This window comes from Corvus brachyrhynchos, unplaced genomic scaffold, assembly GCF_000691975.1.
Source record: "Corvus brachyrhynchos isolate BGI_N302 unplaced genomic scaffold, ASM69197v1 scaffold142, whole genome shotgun sequence".
NCBI classification, from domain to species: Eukaryota; Metazoa; Chordata; class Aves; order Passeriformes; family Corvidae; genus Corvus; species Corvus brachyrhynchos.
The window spans coordinates 10,827,227-10,850,123 of NW_008237226.1; the positions used below are offsets into that span (position 1 = coordinate 10,827,227).

At 38.3% G+C, this 22,897-nt stretch overlaps 1 protein-coding gene across 4 annotated transcripts in view; it reads left to right on the forward strand.

Annotated features, from left to right (window-relative positions):
• The window catches only part of HDAC9 (histone deacetylase 9), a 278,578-nt gene that overhangs the window by 34,664 nt on the left and 221,017 nt on the right, over positions 1-22,897 (forward strand). Inside the window, exons 2-5 of one of the 4 annotated variants that reach the window (XM_008629959.2) lie at positions 14,617-14,858; positions 15,797-15,947; positions 18,019-18,145; positions 20,026-20,147. In XM_008629959.2, the coding sequence (XP_008628181.2) occupies positions 14,617-14,858; positions 15,797-15,947; positions 18,019-18,145; positions 20,026-20,147 (642 nt within the window). The remainder of the gene's footprint in view (positions 1-14,616; positions 14,859-15,796; positions 15,948-18,018; positions 18,146-20,025; positions 20,148-22,897) is intronic. The other 3 variants (XM_017729379.1, XM_008629962.2, XM_017729380.1) reach the window with 3 other exon arrangements.

The window sequence follows — 22,897 nt, forward strand, 5'->3', positions numbered from 1 at the left end:
AGTTGCTGTTTTTCACCTTGCTTGATTTATGATAGCAGACCCCAACGCTTCTGCGGTTTTTGAATAAACTCTGTGTTTGTAGCATGTTTTAACAGTAAAATAAAATAAAAAAAAAATTAAGATCATTATAAAATTATATATAGATTTAAAAAAAATTCTAAATGGAACAAAATTTCAAACATTTCCCTTTTTCAAGATACTTTTCAAGTAATATTGCTTTCCAGTAGATTACTCCCTTTAATGGCCCGCAGAGATGCAGTGAAGTTCATGTTGTGGCCAAGAAGGTGTTTTGAGAAGAAACCTTCATGGGTTTGTGTTTTATTCTAATCTTTTATGTCATTGCATGCTACAGATTCCAAAAAGCCTGAGAAAACTGTTAAGAACATACTGTGCTAGCAAATACAGGTATTTCAATGCATTAATCTTTTTACTCAGCACCTCCAGTAGCATGTTGATACATCTGTACTCCAGAGACTGTGGTCAGTCCCTCGTGCCCTAGGTTAGGCTGAGGAATAGAACCGCAGTCATTTTGCAGGAAGTTCATACTGGTTCAGGCTGTGCCTTGGAATATTGGGTAGCCTACTGTGGGAAAGGAAACCCCAGGGAAGGGATCAGAACAGCTCTGCATGCCCATGCCAACGTATACCTCTGGTTCAGTGACCCTACCAGTGAAGTTTGGCAGAGGGAGGAGGCGCTAGCAAATGTTCCAGAGTCCAAAGTAGTACCTGGAGATGATGGTGAAGAGCTTATAAAGTGCTTGGGAAGGCGCAAATGCACAACATCTGTCCAAAACACATACAAAAAAATCTGAATTTCGCTACATGACCTCCTTAAATATGGTTGTGCTTGGCTGGAATTTTTTTCCACAGTTCCATTGCTCTTTTTACTGTCTGTGCTGTGATCTTCGTATTCTTTCAGCAGGTTTCTATGTATTTGAGGTTACTTTTCCTGAAAGTATTGCAGTGTGAAAGAGGACGTAGGTAATTTAGTTTAAGCAGAAAATAATGAGACAAGAGTAATAACTATGCACAGAGTGACTCTGTGGAAAGTGGATTCCTTTCACTCCACTGGGGTTTTTTTTTTTTGAAAATACCATACATCATCTTGAAATTACTTTAACATGATGCTCACTGTATTACAGGAAGGAAGAAGTGCTTGTAATCCAATGTGACAAATAATGGTGAACAGACAATCATTTATCATGAAATAGTTACAGATTTGTTTCTTGGAAGAGGGTCAGTTTTGACCTTTAGTTATGAACAGTAAATTAGAAACCATTTATAGTGTAATACAGCTACCTACAGTTACTCATTTTATCTTAAACACCTTTTTATTTTGCTCTTTTTCAGGAAGATCAGAAAGTCTTGAAAGGTAAATTGCATTGAGGCCCATCTTTGAAGGTTTTGGAATGTCTTTCCCTCTGGAAACACCGCTGTACCTACATTAAAAAAAACAGTCTTTGTTTCCTTAGTCATGTTTGTGTCTTTCTACCCTTTGTTAATATGATTCTCATTTAGAAACAGGAACTGTGAAATGTGGTGAGGAATAAATAGATCTCTTCTAAATAGACATTGTCAAGGAAGAGCAAAGGAAGTGAATTGTGCAAATTCTTAGAACTGTGTAACATTTATTTCAGTAAAAGACATATTTCTCAGCTCTCTATCAGAATGTCCTCTAAGATGAGGTGGAAGAAACTCTACAAAAGATGATACAAATTCTGGGAATGGATGAATAAGGGTGATAATGGACAGTGATATTTGGTTGTTGTCCCATTTTTTTAAGAAAGATCATATGCTATTTTTTTTTAGCATTTCTGGTGTGGAGTTGAGCTATTCATTTTAACTGTATTCAAAAAGCATTTAAGATCAGAAGCTGTTTTACATGTGTGTTGACTATCAGCTTCAGTTTTCTTTTTTTGTCTGGCAGATGTAGATGTGATTGGAAATGAAATGGAATTTTATAGGTGCATAAGTAAGCTCTTTCTGAACCAAGAGCATGCGTTGGTCACTTTGGGCCTCTGATTTGTGGGAAAGTGAAAGGTAATAGCATTGTATATCAGCTTTTCTCTGTGGCATTTCATCAGGTGCACAGCTCTCAATTGACAGAATAGTAATCACGTACTTGGAATGAGTGAAATCAGTGTCATCTCCACTGGCTGCATTTCCAGATATCCTTTCCTGTAGGTGGGCTGACTCTTGGTCATTCTCTCCCTATTTATGCCATGTCCAGACCCTACTATCCCTGTACTTTCTGCAGAGTGCTTCTGTCCACAGTGATGAGTAGCTAGTGGTTGTGTAGATTTTGTGTTAGCTCTGGGATGTGGTGGTTTATGTTGGTGAGCAGGGGAAAGTCAGCTTCATGGACTGTATTGATCATCACCTTCAGGTCCTAGGACATTGTGTGAAACATGCTTTATAGACACTACCATGGTCTCAGCATTCATTTAATTAGTTGAACTTTACAGTGAGCAGAGAGGGTGCTTGGCCAAGGCTGGTCACAGGGAAATGCATAGCACTGTAGAAATTTCAGTTCAGGTATTCACTATCAGATCCTAATTAAGGGGAAAAAACCACAAGCACATCTAAAAATCACTGAAAATAGCCTCATTCACCAAAATAAACTGTTGTTTCTTAGCAGGATAACCCTAAGATATCAGTGTGCATGGCACAAATGTAAAAACCATAGGAAGTGAAGCAGTCAGGAAGAATTTTCACATTTCTGAGAAAACCCTCATATATTATGAACAGAAAAACCTACTAAGGTATGCTGCTGCTGGTGCAACTAAAATGCTTTGTTGAAAATTTTGGGACCCAGCCTTCTGCAGTACCTTGATGAGGATGATTCAGGCTAGACTCTAGTTTTAGTCTCATGTTAAAGTAAACATAATTAATAAGGTCTTTGTGGTAACAAGCTCTGTAAGTGCTTTACCTTAAAATTAATATTACAGCTTTTCCATGGCAAACCTTTAATTAGTTGCACTGCCTTTTTCTCCCAGTCTTTAATATGCAATCCCTGATACAATAATTCCATAACATATTTTTAATGCCATCTCATCGATCTCAAAAAGTTCTGCTTAGAGTGCAGAACCTGAGCACTTACTTTCAAGTTGCCTCTTGCATTGCAGAATTTTAGCTTGTTGTAATGATGTTTCCAGCCAGGTTCAAAAGCTCAGTCAACAGGACTAAATGTGCTGAGAGTTGTTCATCTTAGGTCTGGTGAGAGGGAACTTCTCCTCTGAGTGATTAATGCGTTAAGTGGGGGGGTGGGAGTTTCCATATGACTAGGAGTTATTTAAATTATTAGGCTGAGATTCTCAAAGGACCCAGAGAGTTTCTCAGAGAGTAATTTCTAGTGCTTGACTCCATTAGTCTAGTGTGCCTGTTCCAGGCCTGATCTGTGGGATTCTGAAACTTGAGTTTGAAATTTGAGAAGAGTTCCCACTGATTTTTGTAGATTTCTTAATAGGAAATTTGATTTCTTGCGAAACTTACTTGAGAAAGACTCTCTCATTTGAAACTGAAGAAATACCCACTGACTTGACTGATTTTCTGCGTGTCAGATGAGATGAAGAGAGAAAAAACCAGCCCACTAGTAAGAGAAATGGACCTGCTGAAATGTGGAAAAACAAAAATGGGTAATAACTTTTGGATTTTTCAGTTTTCTGAACTGCACTTGCTAAGTGGCATCAGAATTGTGTAGAAATTTTTGATGTCTGTTGTTTCTTTGACATCACAGATGAATTTTTAGAAGTGTTCTATTAGTTTCTGGAATATTACAGAATGCAGAATCATTTTTTTCAGTGTTTATTTAGAATAATAATCACAGAAAATATCTCCAGCTGATGTACTGAGAAAGTTGCCATCATCATAATAATTTCTATAGTTTGCTTTTCCAGTGCTTAAAACTTACAAAGGCAAATGACTGTCCGAGTGAGGAGAAATGTCTGTTTCTTTCCTGTACTCACTATTGTAAATCCATAACTGCTGGCTGATTGAGTTGACTGAACCATGAATAAACTGAAGAAAACCTGCTGTATTTACAGCTGGTAAAAAGACTTTTGACTACAGTAGTGTCTTGAACTCAAGAAAGAATAGTAGGTTGTGTAGAAATATAAGCATTGTTCTTATGTAAAATATTATATCTTTATTCCTTAAAATTTTGTTAATCTGAAGTCATTTAAGGACAGTATACTAATAAGAGTTTTGTTAATGAGCCCTTGAAGTGAAAAAGGTGATTTTCATATCTCAATGGAGAGAACCCCAATTATAGTTTTTCATTATGTTTGGTATCCACATAAATCTGGATTAAATAAAGTTATTTGTTAGTGAGTTCTTCTCTTCTAGGTGCTTTTTCCGTTCATTCTGGTTTTGTAGTTGTCCTGAAAAATCAGATTGACTCCCTCTGGTGGTTGAAACCAAGTCTCTGCATTCCAAAGAGAGCCTTTCAGAGATCTCTCCATTCTGGAGAGCACAAATCATGAATAATATTTTCTAACTTTAGTGTTATGTCATTATAAAAAATCATGGAAATAGTTTTTCTTGCTCTCATACAGTGTAGCATTAGTAGTAGGTTGGTATTGATATCTGAAATCTTTTAAATTTAAAGCAGAGACTTACAAAACTTTTTCAAGAAATCAAAGTAGATTGTCAGAAAAAAATAAACACAGATATGGACAAAGAAGCCTTGAAATCATTTACTGTGGTGAAAAGTGAAAAAAACTGGAAAGGTGCAATTTAGATGAGTAGTGTAATAGGGATGATGCTAAGTGTGTCACACAATTACATGAACAAGGTCTTTTATACCTAGCTTGGGACTTTTTTTCAGCTTGAGAACATTATTTGATTTTAAAAGTAAACATCTAAGAGTTTATCTTTGCCAAGACACCCTTTTGGTATAAAAAGGAATAATTCTTCAATATTTGGATTACAGCTGTGAACCTGAGATGTCTGTCTCCATTTTTCAAGTAATTCCCCCAAACCCCAAATGGCAAAATATGAGAGAAACTTTTTGTGATTACTTACTGCAAATGATTATGGTTTGGATCTATACTCTACAAAACCACAACTGTCTTCACATTAATGAGACAAAAATATAAGAAAGCATCCTAGAAGATTGGCATTTACTTGCTTGTGAGTTCATAATGCTTTTTGTATATTTTATGTAATCTCTTACTGGAGTGCCTGCCTTATGTAAGGTCTCAGTAATGGAAATGAGGCCATCTGCATGGCAGTCAGCGTTGTTCCCTGAAAGACATACTCTGTCTGCAGCAGAAAATAAATTGGATGAAGACCTTTAAAACCTTCAAAACCCTTTCATCAAGCTGAGAGGGACGTTCCTCAGTAACTCCTCCTTAACTTTCTGTAGAGCAGCCCATCTTCTCTGCCTACTGACATCATTATCCATCCAGCTTTGGGGCTTGACTGCTGCCTAGCATTCCCATCAGCTGTGTTAGCATTGTTTGTCCCTTTTCATATTCTCCCACTCCTGATTGAATTCTGCAGTCTAATAAACCCTGCCTTTCCTTTGCTTTACATCATCACTGGGACCCTATATTTTCCGTTCATTTTCCCTGCCTTACCCACAGTGTTTTCTCTTTGCATGTTGTCAACTCTTCTGCTGCTAGGTATTAGTAATCCAGCAGGTGGACTTCTGAAAAACAGCAAGCCAGCGATTTAGTGTTATCTATTCATTTTCTTTCAGTCCCTGTGCAAATATGCTCAGTGTTTTATGTGAGCAGAGGGAGAGAGAGTCCCCTGAGCGTGCTGCAGTTCAAGGCAGCATGGTACAAAGGGGAGGAGAATAGGAAAAATGTCTAATTTTTCTGCAAACGGAAGCATCTTTGCTAATAAACATCTGCAACTGTTAATTCTGCATAGAATACATAAGACCTTTATTTCTGAGCTAGCAGAGTAAGTAATATGGTGTTGCCACTCTCCAATTGGCATAACATTTACTATCTCATTAGAAAGATTCTTTAAAAGGTATTAATATCCTTCTGTTGGATTTTCCCCCTCCCCTGGGGGAGGTTTCTGTTCAGTCCTCGCTGTTTCTGTGCTTAGGATCCGCAGCATTTTTAACCCGATGCTTGTCAAAGATCAGGATGTTCCATAAATATTTATAAGAAACATTGGAATAATAGAAGGTCTTCCTTGATTTCCTGGGTATAATAGACAGGTTGTAAGCTTAAGAAGTTATGTGTAAATGCTAGATTTTGCTATGCAGTAAGAAGGAGATAAACCAAAACTCTAATTGATGTAGTGTTTTGGGGAGCGCATTCTTCTACAACAACAAAAACAACAAAAAAAAAAGGAACTGGAAGATACTATTTTCAGTGCATTTTTGGGGTCAGTCATCTTTTTTCTTAAAAAAAAAAAGTTGCCAACAGTTCCTTGAGAGATTTGCCCTACATCTTGCCTTCCAAGGGTTTTGTTTGGAGCACTGGTTGTCACACCCCTGAAATAGCAAAGCTATTTGGGGATACTTGTTCAGCTAACCTCCACCCCCTGTCTAATTTGCTTGGAGCATGCTGCCCTATGATACTTCAGGACATACCTGCAGGCATGCCCAAATGGTAGCTTTTGTGATACTCTCACTTCAAGGAAGAGTTTTTCCCCCTGTCCTGTATCTCTGTCATCACCTTGAGATTAGAATAGTGGTAGCCTCACTGCTGTAAATTATTCAGCAGGTGTAAACTCAACATTGTCACAAATGTGCCTGCAGTATTCACAGGTAGAGAAGAGATGAGAGATAAGTAAGTGAAAGTCCTAAGTTCTGAATGTATGTGGTACCCTTTGTAGCCTCCTATTGTCTCTGGATCAGTGATGAGGCAAAGACTGCAGGTCTCTAGAACCCACCATGGTGCCCTTGCAGCCATCCATAGCAACGTGGGGGACCTGGTACATTGTCTTTTAATGTGGGATGATACCGATACAACTGAAAGCAAGTTGCCTTTCTCTTATGTGTGTGGCATCAATCATTATACATGTTTTAAAAAGGGAGGTGAGAGGAACCTTTTGTATCATGTCTGCTCCATGATTTTTTCTTAGCTTTTCAGGATATAATGCAAGAATTACGTATGTCTGCAAGTGCACACACACAATTATGTCACAGTGCTTTCAATTCAATTAGTTAATTCTAAGGTTTTGTTGAAGTGACTGGAAGATACTGATAAGCTGGTACTTGCTGACTTGGAGATATTGTATCTACACAGTTCCTTAACCAAAAGTGGTGCTGCCACCCAGTCAAACCTGAGTTGGTGTCTTCACTGGGTTCTCACTGACAGTGGTACTGATTTGTGCACAGAAGATCCACAGCCAAAAGAATGCTATTTTACATTCTTCCCTGACACTTTTTTGTGCATTGATACCATGCAGAGGGCACACTAGTGTCTAATTGGTAACCTGATGCCATAATTTACACTGATTTATTATCATTATCTAATGGAATCATCAGTTATGTCATAGATTTTGGAACTGGGAATAAAGTTACATAGAAATTCTACATTTTAACTATATGTGCATTTATCTTTGTCCTGTTTTTATTTTGCCTGCAACAGTAGTGTCTAGAATTTAGGGTATTCGTGTTCCTTATATCAAAAAGGCTTTTTCTGGAAAGTGAAAATATGCCTGTGTGCTGATGGGTGTAGAGAAACGTGTATGTAAAGGTTCTACTAGGTGAAATATAAATAAAGTAGCTCAGAAACCCAAATATAGCTCAGCTTGGATTTCTTGATAGCAGATCATCCCAGGTTTGAATTTAAAAGTGTTTCATGTTCTGATGTGATTTACGGGGCACATTTGCCTTTATTGCTGTGACAGCAGTGGTTGGCCTGATAATTTGCATGAGCTCTGGCAGGCTCATAAGTGGAACTTTCACTCAAGTATTCAGTATAGAAGAAACAGCAAACACTACAACATTTAAAAACTTTCTGGCAATAACAAATTAGATGGTATTTATGTTTGTGCTTGTTATGACTGTTTGACTCAAAAGCCTATTTGGAGAGAAGGAATCTGATTTTAGTAAATCAATATAATAAAGCCTTTGATTTTTTACAAAAGCCAGCTAACTGTAACTTCAGTGTTGGTATTTCAAGGCCTCTCACTGATATTTTAGAAGTTTGTGGTTGTTTGAGCTTCCTTTCCAGACCCTGGGGAAATAAGAGTATGGTAAATCAAAGCCCAGATCACTGTTTGCATTTATTTTACTTCTCATTATGACATGTATGCAAACACTTAAAAGAAATAGAAAAAAGGTATAATCATGATAAGATCCCTTTTTTAGAACAAAGGGGAATACTTTTCTAGTTTAATTTATTACACTTCTCTTTAATACTATAAACTGAATTGAGTGCCTCATCAAGTTTGACAGTTCACTTACACTTCTAATTCAATGATAGTACTTCTTGAAATAATTACTAACTCTTGAGAGATAATCCAAGAAAATAACTGCAAAATATTTTTTCTTATCTGAAATGTCTCTTAATTTCTTGCTTTTTTTCTTTTCCAAGTGATGAAGTTTGAAAACTGCAAAGTGGAGTTGAGTACTTAACTGCCAAAAAAAAGTCATCGTGCTAACTTTGAAAGAAATTTTCCATTTTCATTTGCTGTTTTTCTGCTTTCATTGCCTGTGATAACCAAAATCCAGTGTGAGTATGAGGATACATAATGAGTCAAAAATATTTAATAACATTCAGTGAAATCTAGGTGACACTTTTTTCAGTTTGATGCACTCTCTAACATAATTGAGAGAGTGGAGAAAAAACCTGCTGGTTTTATACATTGCAAAAAAGTTTTGAGAGTGTCATCCTAAATCTGGATGCTTCTGTCCCCATGCTAAAATGAGATGCTCAGAAGGCCATCTTCTTTCATCCCTGTACTCTTGAGAGAGGCTCTGCATCAAGCTTCTCAGGTGGCATAAAGAAGCTTTGCCTATATTGAAGTTAACAGAGGAATGACAGATTATGTGAGCTGAGAATTGAGGTACAAGACTTTAGCTACCAGAGCTGAAATGATAAAAGCATCCCATGGGAGGTAACCTAACCTTTCACAGTTTATTGATCATCTGACTTGTACTTCTGATGTCACTAGTTATTCTTAACATTTCAGCTTCTCGCTCCTGCTGTCTGCCACGCAGGTCTTGCTGTGGCACCGCTTCCCCCAGGAAGCTGCCAGCCGCCCCTCCTCCAGGGAACGGGCTCCAGATTAGGACATTTTCTGCACTCTTGAACACTGAACAATTTCTGTGGCAGTTTTCATGCCAGTCTCAGTCCTCTTTAGTCATGGCTATTCAAAACCACTTTGCTTGCTTAATTTCCCATCATCCTCCCAACGAACACATCTCTCCTGTGTTAGCTCCTTATTTACACTGTGGCCTCACTGCCACCTTATCACTGTGCCAGGGCTGCTCTTACGTTACAGAGGGAGCAGTGCTCCTGTAATGCAGCTTCTCAGAGCAGAAGTTTTGACTCCTTTTCCTGTGTTTCATCTTGTGCTCGTGTCTTACTGCCTGGCCAGTCCTTCTCTGTCCCATCTCCTGCCAGCTACTTTGTGTTTCACATGGTTGCCAAAATTTCCCTCTTACTCTCTGTTCCTTATTTCTGCAACTTTCAGCCTCCTATGGTATTTCATTTTTTCATTCTTTTCAAAGATTTTTTCAATCTGTTTCAAAGACACCGTTATAGCTTTTCAGGTATTGGTGCTTTTCAAGTCCTGAATGAGTTGGCACATAAATATGGTTAAAAAAATTCTAGGTTTAAATTGTAGAGTAAATTTAAAGTATTATCTTTATCAGGGAGGAGGTGAATCTTCTGCTCTTCTCAGCATTTAGGGCTCTTTTCTGTAAATTCCTTAGTGCTCTGATTATGTCGTGATTGACTGATGGCTAATTCTGCAAAAAGGAAGAGATTTCACTTTCTTTGAATGAAGACACCAAATGGAGCCAGTTTCCTTTACACTAAAATGTGCAAAATTGTTCTGGTTTGTTATCATTTCATGAAAACATATGAAAACTATGAAAAGTACTGTACAAGTTAATAATAACTTTAGTTGGGCTCTATTTTGTAGAGCAGAGTTCAAAAGAGTAGCACTGGTACAAGCTCTCTCATTCTCTTTTCTTTGTGATGCTTCACCAGCATGCTGTCTGGGGTAAGGTCTGGCCATTTCTTTGCATACTAGTTCTTCTAGATTTTACTTGGGTTTTGTGTGTTTTCAGGAATATGTTTTTATTACCTAATACTGCTGGTTGGAGAAACTTGCCACCTGTCTTTTGTCACATGTAGTGACAAGTTTCATTTAGTGTTCCAACTTTTGTAGTCCTCCTTGTTCACTTTATAAACCTTAACTGTTCCTCCTGTATAAGTTTGCCTTGAACAACCAAGGCAGGAGAAGGAGACTCACCAGCTTCATGCCCTGTTCCTATCTCCAGCCCTTTTTACTGTCCCGGCCTGAAAATGTAACTCAGGCATTCCTTTGGGAAAAGGTTAACTTGGATCCCTGCAGTCCCAGCAGTCCACACAGTTCCTCTTCTGTAAGAATCATAAATGTACTGGACACGATGGTCCATAAGCAAGTCTGCTAGCATTCTTTTTGATTGCATCTCAAATCTGGAATACTGACTGTTCAGCTGATGACAGCATTCCTTGTTTAAGGTAACTGCCAACAAAAAAAGAAGATTGCCCCTCTTGGGAGATGGTGGTAAGAAAGCAGGCTGCTTTATTTTCTGATGTTTTCCTTTAGCACTTGTGATTTGGAAGATTTGTGTTTCTAATACACCAGGAATTGAAACCAGTCACCAGAAACAGAGCTTGAAATGCTATCTCTTAGTGGGACACTTAACAGTTGTTCAGTGTTCCCATTGTAAGGAGTGGTTTCAAAGAGCAAAGCCTGAGGGTTCAACCAAGCTCCTTTACCTCTTTTTACACATGCTCCAAGCATCTAAATCACTCAACAAGGACGCCATTTTTCAAGTATCTTATTTTCTTTCCACAGAATTTCAAAAGCCCCGTGGGAAGTGCCATCTATGGAGTATAATTGATACGGACACTCTTCTGAGACTGTTTTTGTTGTTATGTTTCAAGATAAAGGCAATTGAGTATTTATAGGAAAAATAAATACATATGCCTTTTGCAATGTGTTGTAACTGAAAATTAAATATTTTTCTACTCAAATTTTGGCATATTTCCTGGAATCACTGAGCTTTCAGTAACATTTTTAGTTAATATTCTGCAGCCTACTGTTGTATTCACCACAGCTGACATGAACTCAGAGAGTTTGTCTTTATTTAACCTTAAAGAGGAATCCCAGGCTTGCTCTGTAGTTGGCAGAGCTATTGGGAAGGATCTTCTGTGGACTGCAGTGGAGAGAGTGAGGACAGGGTCCCACTCTGAACCACGCTTGCTACAGCTTTACTTCATTGGTGATATAAAAATCCTGCAAAATAAGTGAAGTTAGCCTTTATCAAACTCTGATCAATATTTGCTTTCATTATCCATCCCTTTCCTTCTTTGTCTAATATTTTGATGAATCCTATTGCTTAGATCCTGCATCCCACTGCTCCTCGTGATGTTTGAAGTTGAGGGCACTGATCAGGACATTAATTTTTTACCAGTAGAATATATATGTGTAGAGGGGATGAAAAAACATAAAAAGTCCCAATGAGAATAAACATTCTGCATCACCTTTGCTCTCCAGAGACTTAAAATTGCAATGGTGTGGTAGTGGGAGGAAGATGTTTCAGCCAGAAGTCAAAGCTTTTAAAGACGCTGATTCTGATTCTCTGCTCCATTACACATTTTTCACACTGACGTAGTTCCATGGAGCTGCTTTGTCTCTTTCTTTTCAGCTAGTAACAAATAAGAATGTACTGGCCTGTGGCATTAGGACTGTGAAACAGACAGTAGCAAACCATTCAGTTTGATTGGTGATCTTATAGTTACTTGTTTACAATAATTTCATTGATGAGGTTGACTACTACCCAGCTAACAGTTACTTAGTACAGTTTTAAGACAGTAATTACCCCTAAAAGTTAATATTTGCTATGTCAGCAGTTATTAGAAGTATTGGTGGTAACCTTACTGTTAGCAATATTTATGCCAGGAAATAAATGCTTGTCTTTATTGGTCAGTATACATTGACACTGAAATTACATGAAATATTATGTATTGATTTCTATGGATTGAAGTCTAGAACTACCTTAATGTTTGTTTTCCCTCACATTAAGGGATGAGGTTAAGGTCAACTTGATGAAGTAGATATTCCAGTGCTAGATTTATTATTTAAGTGTGTGAAAATTCTAGAAAATGTGTAGCTTACCAAATTGAGCCTGGTTTCAGTTGCAGATTTACTAATAGTGAAAGGAAATTTCCATTGTTTGAAAAATCTGGATGACTCCTTTCATCCTAAGTTCTCTGAAAATTAAGAAATGGGATGCTGGTCCAACATAGGAATTATAATCAGCCTGAATCACCGTGCAGTTCCGTAGAGGTTGATTTGCAGCCAGTATCTGCAAAAGAAGCTGCAGGGTTCAGTTTGCAATCACTATTGTGAACCAAACCCTGCGGGGTTCAGTTTGCAAACACTATTGTGAACCAGACCCTGTGGGGTTCAGTTTGCAAACACTATTGTGAACCAGACCCTGCAGGGTTTGCTGAGCTCCAGTTACTGCTCCTAGTAAGGCTTATTATCCTGTCACAGAAGATGTAAGAAAATCCATCTCTCCCCTTTAAACATGATAAACCTTTGTCACCTACAATGCAATTAATGTTAAAAATAGAAGAGTGCTGATGATAAGATTGTGACTTGCAGGCAATGAGCCATTGTCCAAGTACAGGAGACTTATCTGGCGGGCCAGTCAGCCTACACGGTTTGCTGTCAGTTTGCTGATTGCCATTTCTCTCTGGGTTTGATGAAATATTCATGTCTTTGCTCTGCTCTCTGCAAGCACTATTGATTTCTTGTATAAACGCAGCTATATTTAGTCTAGACAAATGGAATGTGGATTGCTGCTGAATAAATGGGATGAAAGGCTGGGGGTTTGCCTGTCCGCTTCTCTTGGTCGGTGGCAATTATTTATAATCAAGAGTAGTTTTTCTGACTTAAAGGTGATTTTTTATAATTTAGTTATTAGTCTCAGAACAAAAGTAAGCACTTAGACACAATCATTCTGTTGGGATAGCGGGTTAAGAGGCCAAATTATGCTCTAAGGTTTACAATCACAGTTATTAGGATTTAAAAAAAAAAAGGTGTATGTTTTCAGAATTTTGAGAATAAAAAAGTGTGATCAGAAAAGATTTTTTGCATAGAAAAGATTTGGTGCCTTTTACCTTATTTTTTGTAAAATCTCTTACTAATGGATTTGATTGTACAGTTAGAATTCAGTCCTCTCCGTTTGCTGCAGTTTCAACTTCAATTTTGCTGCCTCTGCTTACTAGAATATTTCTGTTTCATTTTGGTTTTCTCCTTGAAAACAAATACAGCTGCTGCAGAGCAAAAGGAGAAAATAAGCTTAAAATCTTGTTTCCAAGTAATTTGCGATAGCATGTTTGTTTTCAGTTAATCATCTTTTTTTCCAGTGAAGATAGTGGAGGAATGGGAACTGGAGTGAATGTGTTTGTGTTTCACTGTCCTCTTGTGGATGGAATCAGAACTGCTGGGCTTTAGCAGAGACCTTCAGCTGCTATTTATTTTCCTTTTGTAGTTATGTTGTTAGTTTTTTGTTCTTTTGAAACAGATAAAGCTACACTCACTCTCTTCACTTGATGTGAAAACCAGAGTTTTACAAGTATTGTAGGAAAGGGAAAATGATCAAATCTCTCTCTTCTGCTGCTTTTTAGTCCCTTCGATTTAAATTAGGAGATAGAAAATAGAGGATCCTCCATTAAGTACTTTAATGCTGGATTAACAATGTATAACAGTGCTACAACAAATTTAAATAATTAATTTTCTGTGTGCTATGTCTAATCCACTCCAATCATGGTGGTCACATTTCCAAAAACTTCTCAAAAAACTGTATTAAAATGTCTCAATTTGTGTCTGAAATTATTTTCCCATGTTATATGTTATTCCTCCGTGTTTGCCAGGTATATTTGATATATAATATAAAATAAATATATAATTTATACACAGTAGCCATGGAGCACTGAGTAGCTGTTCATGTGTAACGTTATCCTCTGAAAATCCACACACTAGCTTTGCAAAATCTGTTGCAGTGCAGTGGGAGCTGCTAGGCCTTCATCTTATGCTGAGGGAGTGCCCTGAGTGTTTATTGTGTAGCATCAATAGTGCCTAGGAGATTCTCACTAAATATTGCTCCATTGGGCTACAACGTGATTTTAGAACTGGGTTGTGTGTTAACCTGTTTAGCAGAATAGCAGTCTGGGAGTATTTTTGCAGAGAACAGAAAGAAAGTGCTAAATAATTTGTAGTATCTCCAGTCGCTGGTAGGAATGCTGAAGTTTGAGTACAGCGTAGACTGTATTAAATGTTTTGTACTGTACATTAAATGTCTGTATGTTGAAACAGTCTTTGAGTGAAATTGGTCTTCTTCCCAGTAGGAATGCTCTCTATTCTCCTTCTCCTGTTCTATTTAACATATATACATTTCGTTGTTTGCTTCCCACAGTGGATGTGAAGTCGGAGGTTCCCGTGGCGCTGGAGCCTATCTCACCATTGGACTTGAGAACCGATCTCAGGATGATGGTTCCCATGGTGGACCCAATTATGCGCGAAAAGCAGCTACAGCAGGAACTGCTCCTGATCCAGCAGCAGCAGCAAATTCAGAAACAACTGCTCATTGCAGAGTTTCAGAAGCAGCATGAAAACCTGACCCGCCAGCATCAGGCCCAGCTCCAGGAGCACATAAAGGTAGCAACATTTTTAATTTATCCCTTACTTTATCTGCAAAATGAATATGCTTAAGCAGACACGGAAAGGGAACATGCCTGAAAGGTTTGCTGTGACTGACAGATGGTGTTTGAGTGCTCTTTGCTCTGTATCAGGGTGATAGAAGCCTTTTAAAGCAAAACTGCTGGCACCTACCAGCTACTTGCTCACAACAGACCAAGGCAATACTATGAGAATCATCAAGTTCATGAAGTCACCACATTCACAAAAAATCAAACTACCTATTTTACAACCTGGATTTTCATCTGAACTTCAATATCACTGGTTTTTTGGTATATACAGTTTTTAGTATATTAAAAGACTGCTTTTTTTGGGCTACTGCTTGAGTTTGTGGCCACAAATCAAATTGATAGGCAAGTGCATAATGTTTGCATTTGTAAAATGGAGGCAGGTCATAGTGATAGTGTTGTGTTTTCATTCTTCTCTGAGCTGCCTCACATAATACAAAAAGAAAATTAGTTGTGGGATTGCTTGCACTATAGTAGGATTGCTATAATGGATTTTGACTGAGAATTTATGATCTTGCCTTTCATTTCATTTTTTTCCTTATCTACTTGCCATTGTGCTGCTGTGCTAAGCTTCCACTCGATGGAGCTGACAAATGCAGCAGAGCACAGCAGCCAGAGTTGGGTGATGCACAGGCAAAGAACAATGTGAAGTTTCCAGGCATCTTTGCCAAAAGAGAAAGAAGTGAAACCAGATCAGCAGGCTGCTACCTGACATTATAGTTCAATTTGGTGACAGCCAGTAACGCACTATGCCGCTTAAAAGTCAGTTAAGAGATGAAAAGAAGTGTAAGCATAAAAGCAAGCACTGATCCTCAGTTACTCAAGGGGGTTGTTTTGACCAGGACTGACCTAGAAAACTGCACTGTCTCATGTCTTTTTGCTCTGTGCAAGTTACAACAGGAACTCCTAGCCATTAAACAACAGCAAGAACTCCTTGAAAAAGAGCAGAAACTGGAGCAGCAAAGACAAGAGCAGGAACTGGAGAGGCATCGCAGGGAGCAACAGCTTCCTTCCCTCCGAGGAAAAGAAAGAGGACGAGAAAGTAAGAGCCAATGTACCATGAATCCTAATAAGAAATTAATCTATTCCCCTTTGCATTCTCCCAGCCAAAATGAACTATGAACAGGAACCTGAAGGAAGCCTGTTCCTGTGTGAAATACGCAGAAGTCAAGACTATGCTTTGAGAAGGGCAGGGCCACCCACTGCACCCACAGAAACACGTTTCTGGTTTGTGTGCAGACTTGGAAGACTGCAGGAAAGCACAGTTTGACAGACTTGTATATATGCAACTCAAGAGTCAAGCTCTTTTTATAAAAAATGAGGAAATTTGAAAGCATAAAGCTTCACACAAGAACTTTCTGAAGAGGTTATTTCTCAGTACAGGAAGCACTACAAAACAGCAAAAAATTAAATTAGTTGCTGAGCATTGTTTCAAGACGGAAAATAAAATTAAATATTTAAGAATATCTTAGGATGAGATTTCTGAATATTTTGCTAGTACTTTTTCAAACTGTCTTGTGTTTGTCCTTGATGCCATTTCATGAGGCACAACCAAGAGTTATTTCTAGCTTATATATAGCTATAAGGAAAATAACTATAAAGGATTGTTGGGGTTTGGCCCTCACTAGAGGGAGACAGATACAAATAATTCTCTTTAGTGTGGTCAGTTTGAAAATCAGGTTGAAGTACAGGGTGAAGATATTCAAAATGAAGCTGCCACAAACAGGTACTGTTACTCCCCCTGCTAAATGAGCACAAGAATTAATTGACAAAGACTGAAGCAGAAAAAAGCTTTTTTTTCTTGAGTAGAAAAATCTGTCAGTTCAACAGCTGTAGGTGTACCATGTTGTAGGCTTTAGCAATTAAGGTGTCCAGGGTGCTTCTAGTACTTTGAAGAACAATGAGCCCGTAAAAAAATTTCCATCTTACTGGCCCAGAAGTGTGAGCGTGTAGAAACTGCAGAACAGAAGGTTCCCCTAAGAAGTATTTAAAAAATCAGCCTCCACATGAACAGTTGGGCTTTATTAGTGCTCCTGCCAGAGGAAGAGCAGAGATGTGACCTCAATGGCTCCCTTCTCAATTTGAACTTGCTGGGTGGCTGTTCAGTATGTAGCAGCCAGCCAAGCAGCTTGCGACCCCTCCAGGCCCATCCCCAGCCTCAGAGTTTGTTGGTGGTGGTAATCTATTTAATGAGCAGAGGAGGGAAAGAAGATGTGGGCAGGGGAATTGGGATATGAAGCAGAGAGGTAGTAGAGGTATTTTATGGGCAATGGGTCACATGGGACATGCTCAGCAGCTCAGATGTGGTGTGTCAGGGTTGGGTAACCAAATACTTACAGTATCAAGTATGCCTTAGTGCTGCAGCTTTGAAAGAAATGGAGTTTCATCCCTTTTTTTGTCACTGATTACGGAAAACCAAAAGATTTTTTATTTTCATACTTTTTTTTTCTTTAATGAACACTATTTTGGCTGTGAGTAAAGAAACATGTCCCATGCTGCAAGCTGCAGTTGGCAGTTTAACCTTACAATGACATGCTCTACTTTTTGCTCTGCATTGAGAGAGGTCAAAATGCATTTTCTTCTGTCTTCCAGACATCACAGGTAGAGGCTCTTAAGGGGCTCCAACTAAAAGCCTCACTGCTGGCTCTTTCTGCAGTGTTCTGCTTATAACTAAGACAATGTTCAGAGGACAGTTTTGCTGTGTTACTACTATTACTTTATTGGAAGAAAAAACATTCATTACTAAAAACTCAAACCGACCTTTTGTTACTGTCTTTTTACTTCTATCATTGGTTTTGTATTTGGATTGTTGGAAACTATCAGGAAATAATTTAAATTCTTTAGGTACATCTGGCCCTGGATAAATGGCCTCATCTACTGTTGAAATATTCCTTATGACTTCACTGGATTTTTGGGTCATGGCCAGCTTCAGGCTTCTACAGACAAGCATTTAATCCAAATGTTTCTCATTTTGACTTTTTTCCACCAATAGCTTTTTATAATTTACAAAACTTCCAGCAATAAGGCACAGACTCTGTTTGGGGATTTCTTTTCTTTAAAAAGGTAATTTTTTTTAATTAAAGATAAGTTACATTTAACTCTGTGTTTCTTAGGGGCAGTGGCCAGTACAGAAGTGAAGCAGAAGCTTCAAGAGTTCCTGTTGAGTAAATCGGCAACAAAAGACTCTCCAGCAAACGGGAAGAATCATTCCATGAGCCGCCACCCCAAGCTCTGGTACACGTATGTTCAGTATTAAGCTGCTTCCTTGTCTCGTCGAGGTGTCAGCTAAAACTTGGCAGAATGCTTTTCCAGCAGGGGTGTTGGGAGTCTGCCTCCAGAGCAAGGCAGAAGCTCAGCCCAAAAATTAGTGAAAAGCCATAAGTGTTGTATTTCTGGTTGAACTGAGGAGTATTCAGTGTTCAGTGATGAGATGAGAGCTATACAGAGCAAGACTCAGAAATTTGTATAACTGTTTTTATTTCGGCTGCTTCATCTTTTGTTGTTATCACAAATTTTACAACTACACCTGTCATTTTTGCAAGAATCTTAAATTTTTTCAGTTAGAACAACTTCGTGTTTGTCTTACTTGGATTTTGAATCAATCACAAAACATTTCTTCTTGAAGAGATGCTGCTCTGCTTCCAGTGAAGTTGCTTGAATGGTGTAAGTAATTCGCAAGGATTTTGAGAAAGACAGAGGTCATTTAACTTTTCTTACTCATGGATTTTAGTATCCGAACTGCATATTCTTATGTTAACCTGGCCTTGACAAGAATCTGCTTAGACCATGGAAGCAAGTGATTTTGTTGAGTCCTGAAAAGGGTTTATTGACATGTTAAGAGTTTACAGTTTTGCAGTTTTTATTCCCCACATAAATGAATCCAACAAAATGAACTCTTGGCCATATTTCTGAAAGACTTCAATGTCATGCCCAAATTGACCTTCAACCGGACAAACAGAAATGCATATGGTACACTAGATTTCCATGTTCTACTCATTCTTTTTCAAAAGGATTACTGAAGGCTGATGCTTGGAGTTTGCATTCTGAGCGAACCAGAGCATTTTGGTAACATGATTTAAGGTACATTTACATTGTGTTTGGTGGAGATATGGTACTTAAATTTTTTCTTCCAAATAATGCATAAAAGTCTCTTAAATATGTAAGATTTCTGAGCTAATAATCTGAGCTTCAGATGACTGAGAGTGAGGAGCTCTGCAGAGGATGCCTTCTGCTACACAGAAGAAAGTAGTACTTCCTCTCATGACAGAGATGTATTATTGAGTAACCACACTGCCTTGGAAAGACAAGCAGAGTCTGTAAAAGGCCAAGTAAAATGATGTTTAGATAAACACAAAGTTTTAAAGTTTCGCTCCTTTCCCTCTCTCCCTCTCTAGATAAAAATATCAACAAACCTCGCCCCTCCCCAAAAAACCCAACCCGTTTCTGAGCCAAATGATGCAATTTCTATTGCAATTGTTCAGAAAGCTCTGCCCACAAGATTTCTTTCATCCAGCAGTTGTCAGAAAATAGTCTTCAGCTTGGAGCTTCTCTGCTGACATGAGTGCTGTGTGCTGCAGAGTGGTGTCCTCACAAGATTTACAAATTGAACTTAAATTCAAGGTTTCATTTACCTTGTGCACTAAATAATTTGGGGGAGGGGGATATCCAACAGATAATAATTCAATATTTCTGGCTAATTTTATACAAGCCCTCCTGCCCTGAAAATCCCCCACATTTTATAGAGAAGGCTTGATCAATATACATCTATTTGTACATGATAAACAAGCCTTAAATGGCTTTTGCTGTGTGTCAGCTGATTCATATTAAAATGCAACCACCTGAAATCCTCAATTCCCCAAACTGGTGACAGATCATGTCTGTAGATCAACATGAATCTTGTCCTATGTGACTTCTATAATGAGTGCAAAAAGTGCGTTCTTGGGAATCCCGAGGAGCTCCATCTCTTACTGTAAGAGTGAAATTGGTTACATGAGCCTGTGGTTTGTGCACACTTAGACGAACAAGAACATAAACACAGCTGAGATGTGTACAACATGTGCAGATAGTTACTGCTGGTCACCTCAGTGACTGCTAATTTGTGACCTCTGTGTCTGCTGCAGGGCTGCCCACCATACCTCACTGGATCAAAGCTCTCCACCCCTGAGCGGGGCCTCGCCACCGTACAAATACACTTTACCAGGAGCACAGGATGCCAAGGATGATTTTCCACTTCGTAAAACGGGTGAGTTAGTGTCATTTATTCGAGCCCTTGCCCAGCAGTTCTCCCACCCTATGTTTTAACCAGGCTGTCCATCAGCAAGGCATGTATCATATTCCACAAATCCTGTTCAAGATGATCCTATGGGTAAGTTCAAAGATCCAGACTGCATATTTACAAGGTCAGCCTGGCCACATGGTACCTAGAGTTGGTGTTTCCCAGTGCTAGCTAGTGCTAGCTAGTGCAAACTTCAGTTCTGATAAATTTTGTTTCTAAACAGATCATTATTTCATTGATCTTTATTTTCTTTGCCTCAGTGTAACTTCTGGCTTAAATAACTTTATCTGTTCTGCTTGGTAGATACAGCATCTATCTTCACATGGTATTCTGCCTTTAGACAATGATTTTCATGGCATTTTGAGGGGAAATCATGGAAAGAGGAGGAATTGGGTTAATATTGTATTTTGTGTTATTGGTTGTCAAATTTTGTATGCGTATCACAGAATCACAGAATATTCTGAGTTGGAAGGGGCCCGGAAGGATCGCGGAGTCCAGCTCTTAAGTGAATGGCCCATATAGGGATCTAACCTGTGAGCCTGGCATTATCAGCACTGTGCTCTGTGCATATACACGCATTTGCATGTCTTCTGACACATAGAAAATGAGTCAGATGACAAATTTTGAAGGTTTTTGAATATTTTAGAATATTTTAGAAGATCTAACAATTGAATATTTTGTCTTGCCAGCAGGTGAACTGTAGACTTAGCTTTTTCTGCACCATAAAGAAAGCTAGAATGGCAGTGGAGTCCATGTGGCTGTTGCCTCAGGACTTTGGTGCAGTGACTGGTATCCAGGAATGCAGGGAGACACTCAGAGGAGGGGGTGGGGGGGAAGGAAAAGAAAACATTAGATCGCTTATTGCATGAGTCTGCTGTTGAGTGATATAGTTACGTTCAGAGAGAAAGTCTGACCCCCTACTGTGCTAACAGCCTTTGAATGTGATTTAGCCACTGGGAGATTTAAAACTAACTGCAAAACTGACTTGAAAAGAAGTGGCATTTGGAACCAGCATACATTCAGAGAGAAAATCCAGCCTGTATCTAATACTTTGGGGCAGACTCTCTAAGCTCATATTATATCCCCAAATATTTTCAAAGGAATGGAAGCATGAAAAGCAAAATGCTAATTTCTTGTAGCTGAATTACTCTTTATACAATATGGTGGCAATATAACAAGATTCTATAAAATCTTGTTCAGGCTGTTCATCATGATAAACCCTTATGTGGTTCTCTACTTAATACCACTGTATAATATCTATTTTCTGTGCCAATAGATGATACATTTTCATTTTTTAAACAAAAGGATGTATTCTACATCTTCTAAATGCTGTGAATCCATCTACATATATTTGAAATGCAAGCTTTAATTTTTCTCCCATGTTTATATATCTTAAACGTTGTGATTGATATTTATGATGTGTCAGACTGTTGATCTGTAAAACAAAACATTTTCAAACTTTGTAACAGTAAAGTTCTCGTGCAGCTGCTAATACTTTTATATCTCTGTGGGGGTTTCAAAATATTCCTTAATTCAATTCCCATTGTCTGCATAAGAGGACTATAATATAATTAAATCCAGATGTTTTCTATATGTTATTCCAAATATTTGGGCATGCAGTGCATCAGTTCCAAAATTGAACAAAGGACATGATGACTCTCTGAAAAGATATCTACAGAATAAATAGACAAATACTAATATAATCATTAGTATAACTGTTTCTATGACATTGACATAGCGATTCTGATAAGCAAATATAAATGAAGTGTACAGCATGCTGTATGTTAACAACAGAGGATATTTGATAGCTCTCCATATCCGTGAAAATAGCAAATGTTAATATCCTGTTTACACATCCAGTCTCTCTGTGTATTAGAGTTGTTTAATTCCAGCCTTCAGCAACATCCCCACAAAGTTTTCAATGATTGTTCATCAGGTTGAGAGTAAAAGCAACAGGAACCAAATCGACACAAGTCAAATGACCCTAAACTGATCTGGGTGGCTATAGGGCCATCCTCCAGGCAGAGGGGACATTGCGGAGCCTGTGTCATCCTCACGGGACCTTACTAGACAAAGATGTCCCACGAACACTCATGTATATGGACAGGCTGTAAGGCTGCAGAAATCTGACCTTTGCCATGAGGGGTGAACCTCTTTTCCTTCCCTTCAGGCTATGAACGCTTATTGCCACTGGCTCCTGGTAAACCCTCTGTGGTGCTGAACCTGCGTGAAGTCAGCAATTCATATGAAAGCAGACCTCACATTCCTTTCAGCCTTAAGAAAGGAATACCTGTTGTGGCTTTTAATCACAGCTTTGTTTTGCTTTTTATGTTACTTTTTTTTTTTTTTATCTTTTTAGTATAAGATACAGAGGTATCTTTCTCTTCTCCAATTTTATAAAATGCTCTTGTAAGATAAGTCTGATTGAATCAAGTACTCTGAGATCAGATTTAATGTGCAACAAAGCTGAATGATTCTTTCTTGACATCCTAATGTGTTTTTCAGTGCTAAGGGAACACCAAGTGTCACACAGGCATTGTAAATCATGAGTTTTGCTTGCTTGCTTTATTGCTCAGTAATCCATTTAATCTTTGCTTAATTAGTCCTGAAGTGGTATCTCCTTATTAATCTTTTAAAAATTAATTCAGAGAGAATAGTAAAAAGGAAAATATTCTCTGTAGCTTTCACTCTTCTAGCATCTAGAATGATGGAATGGA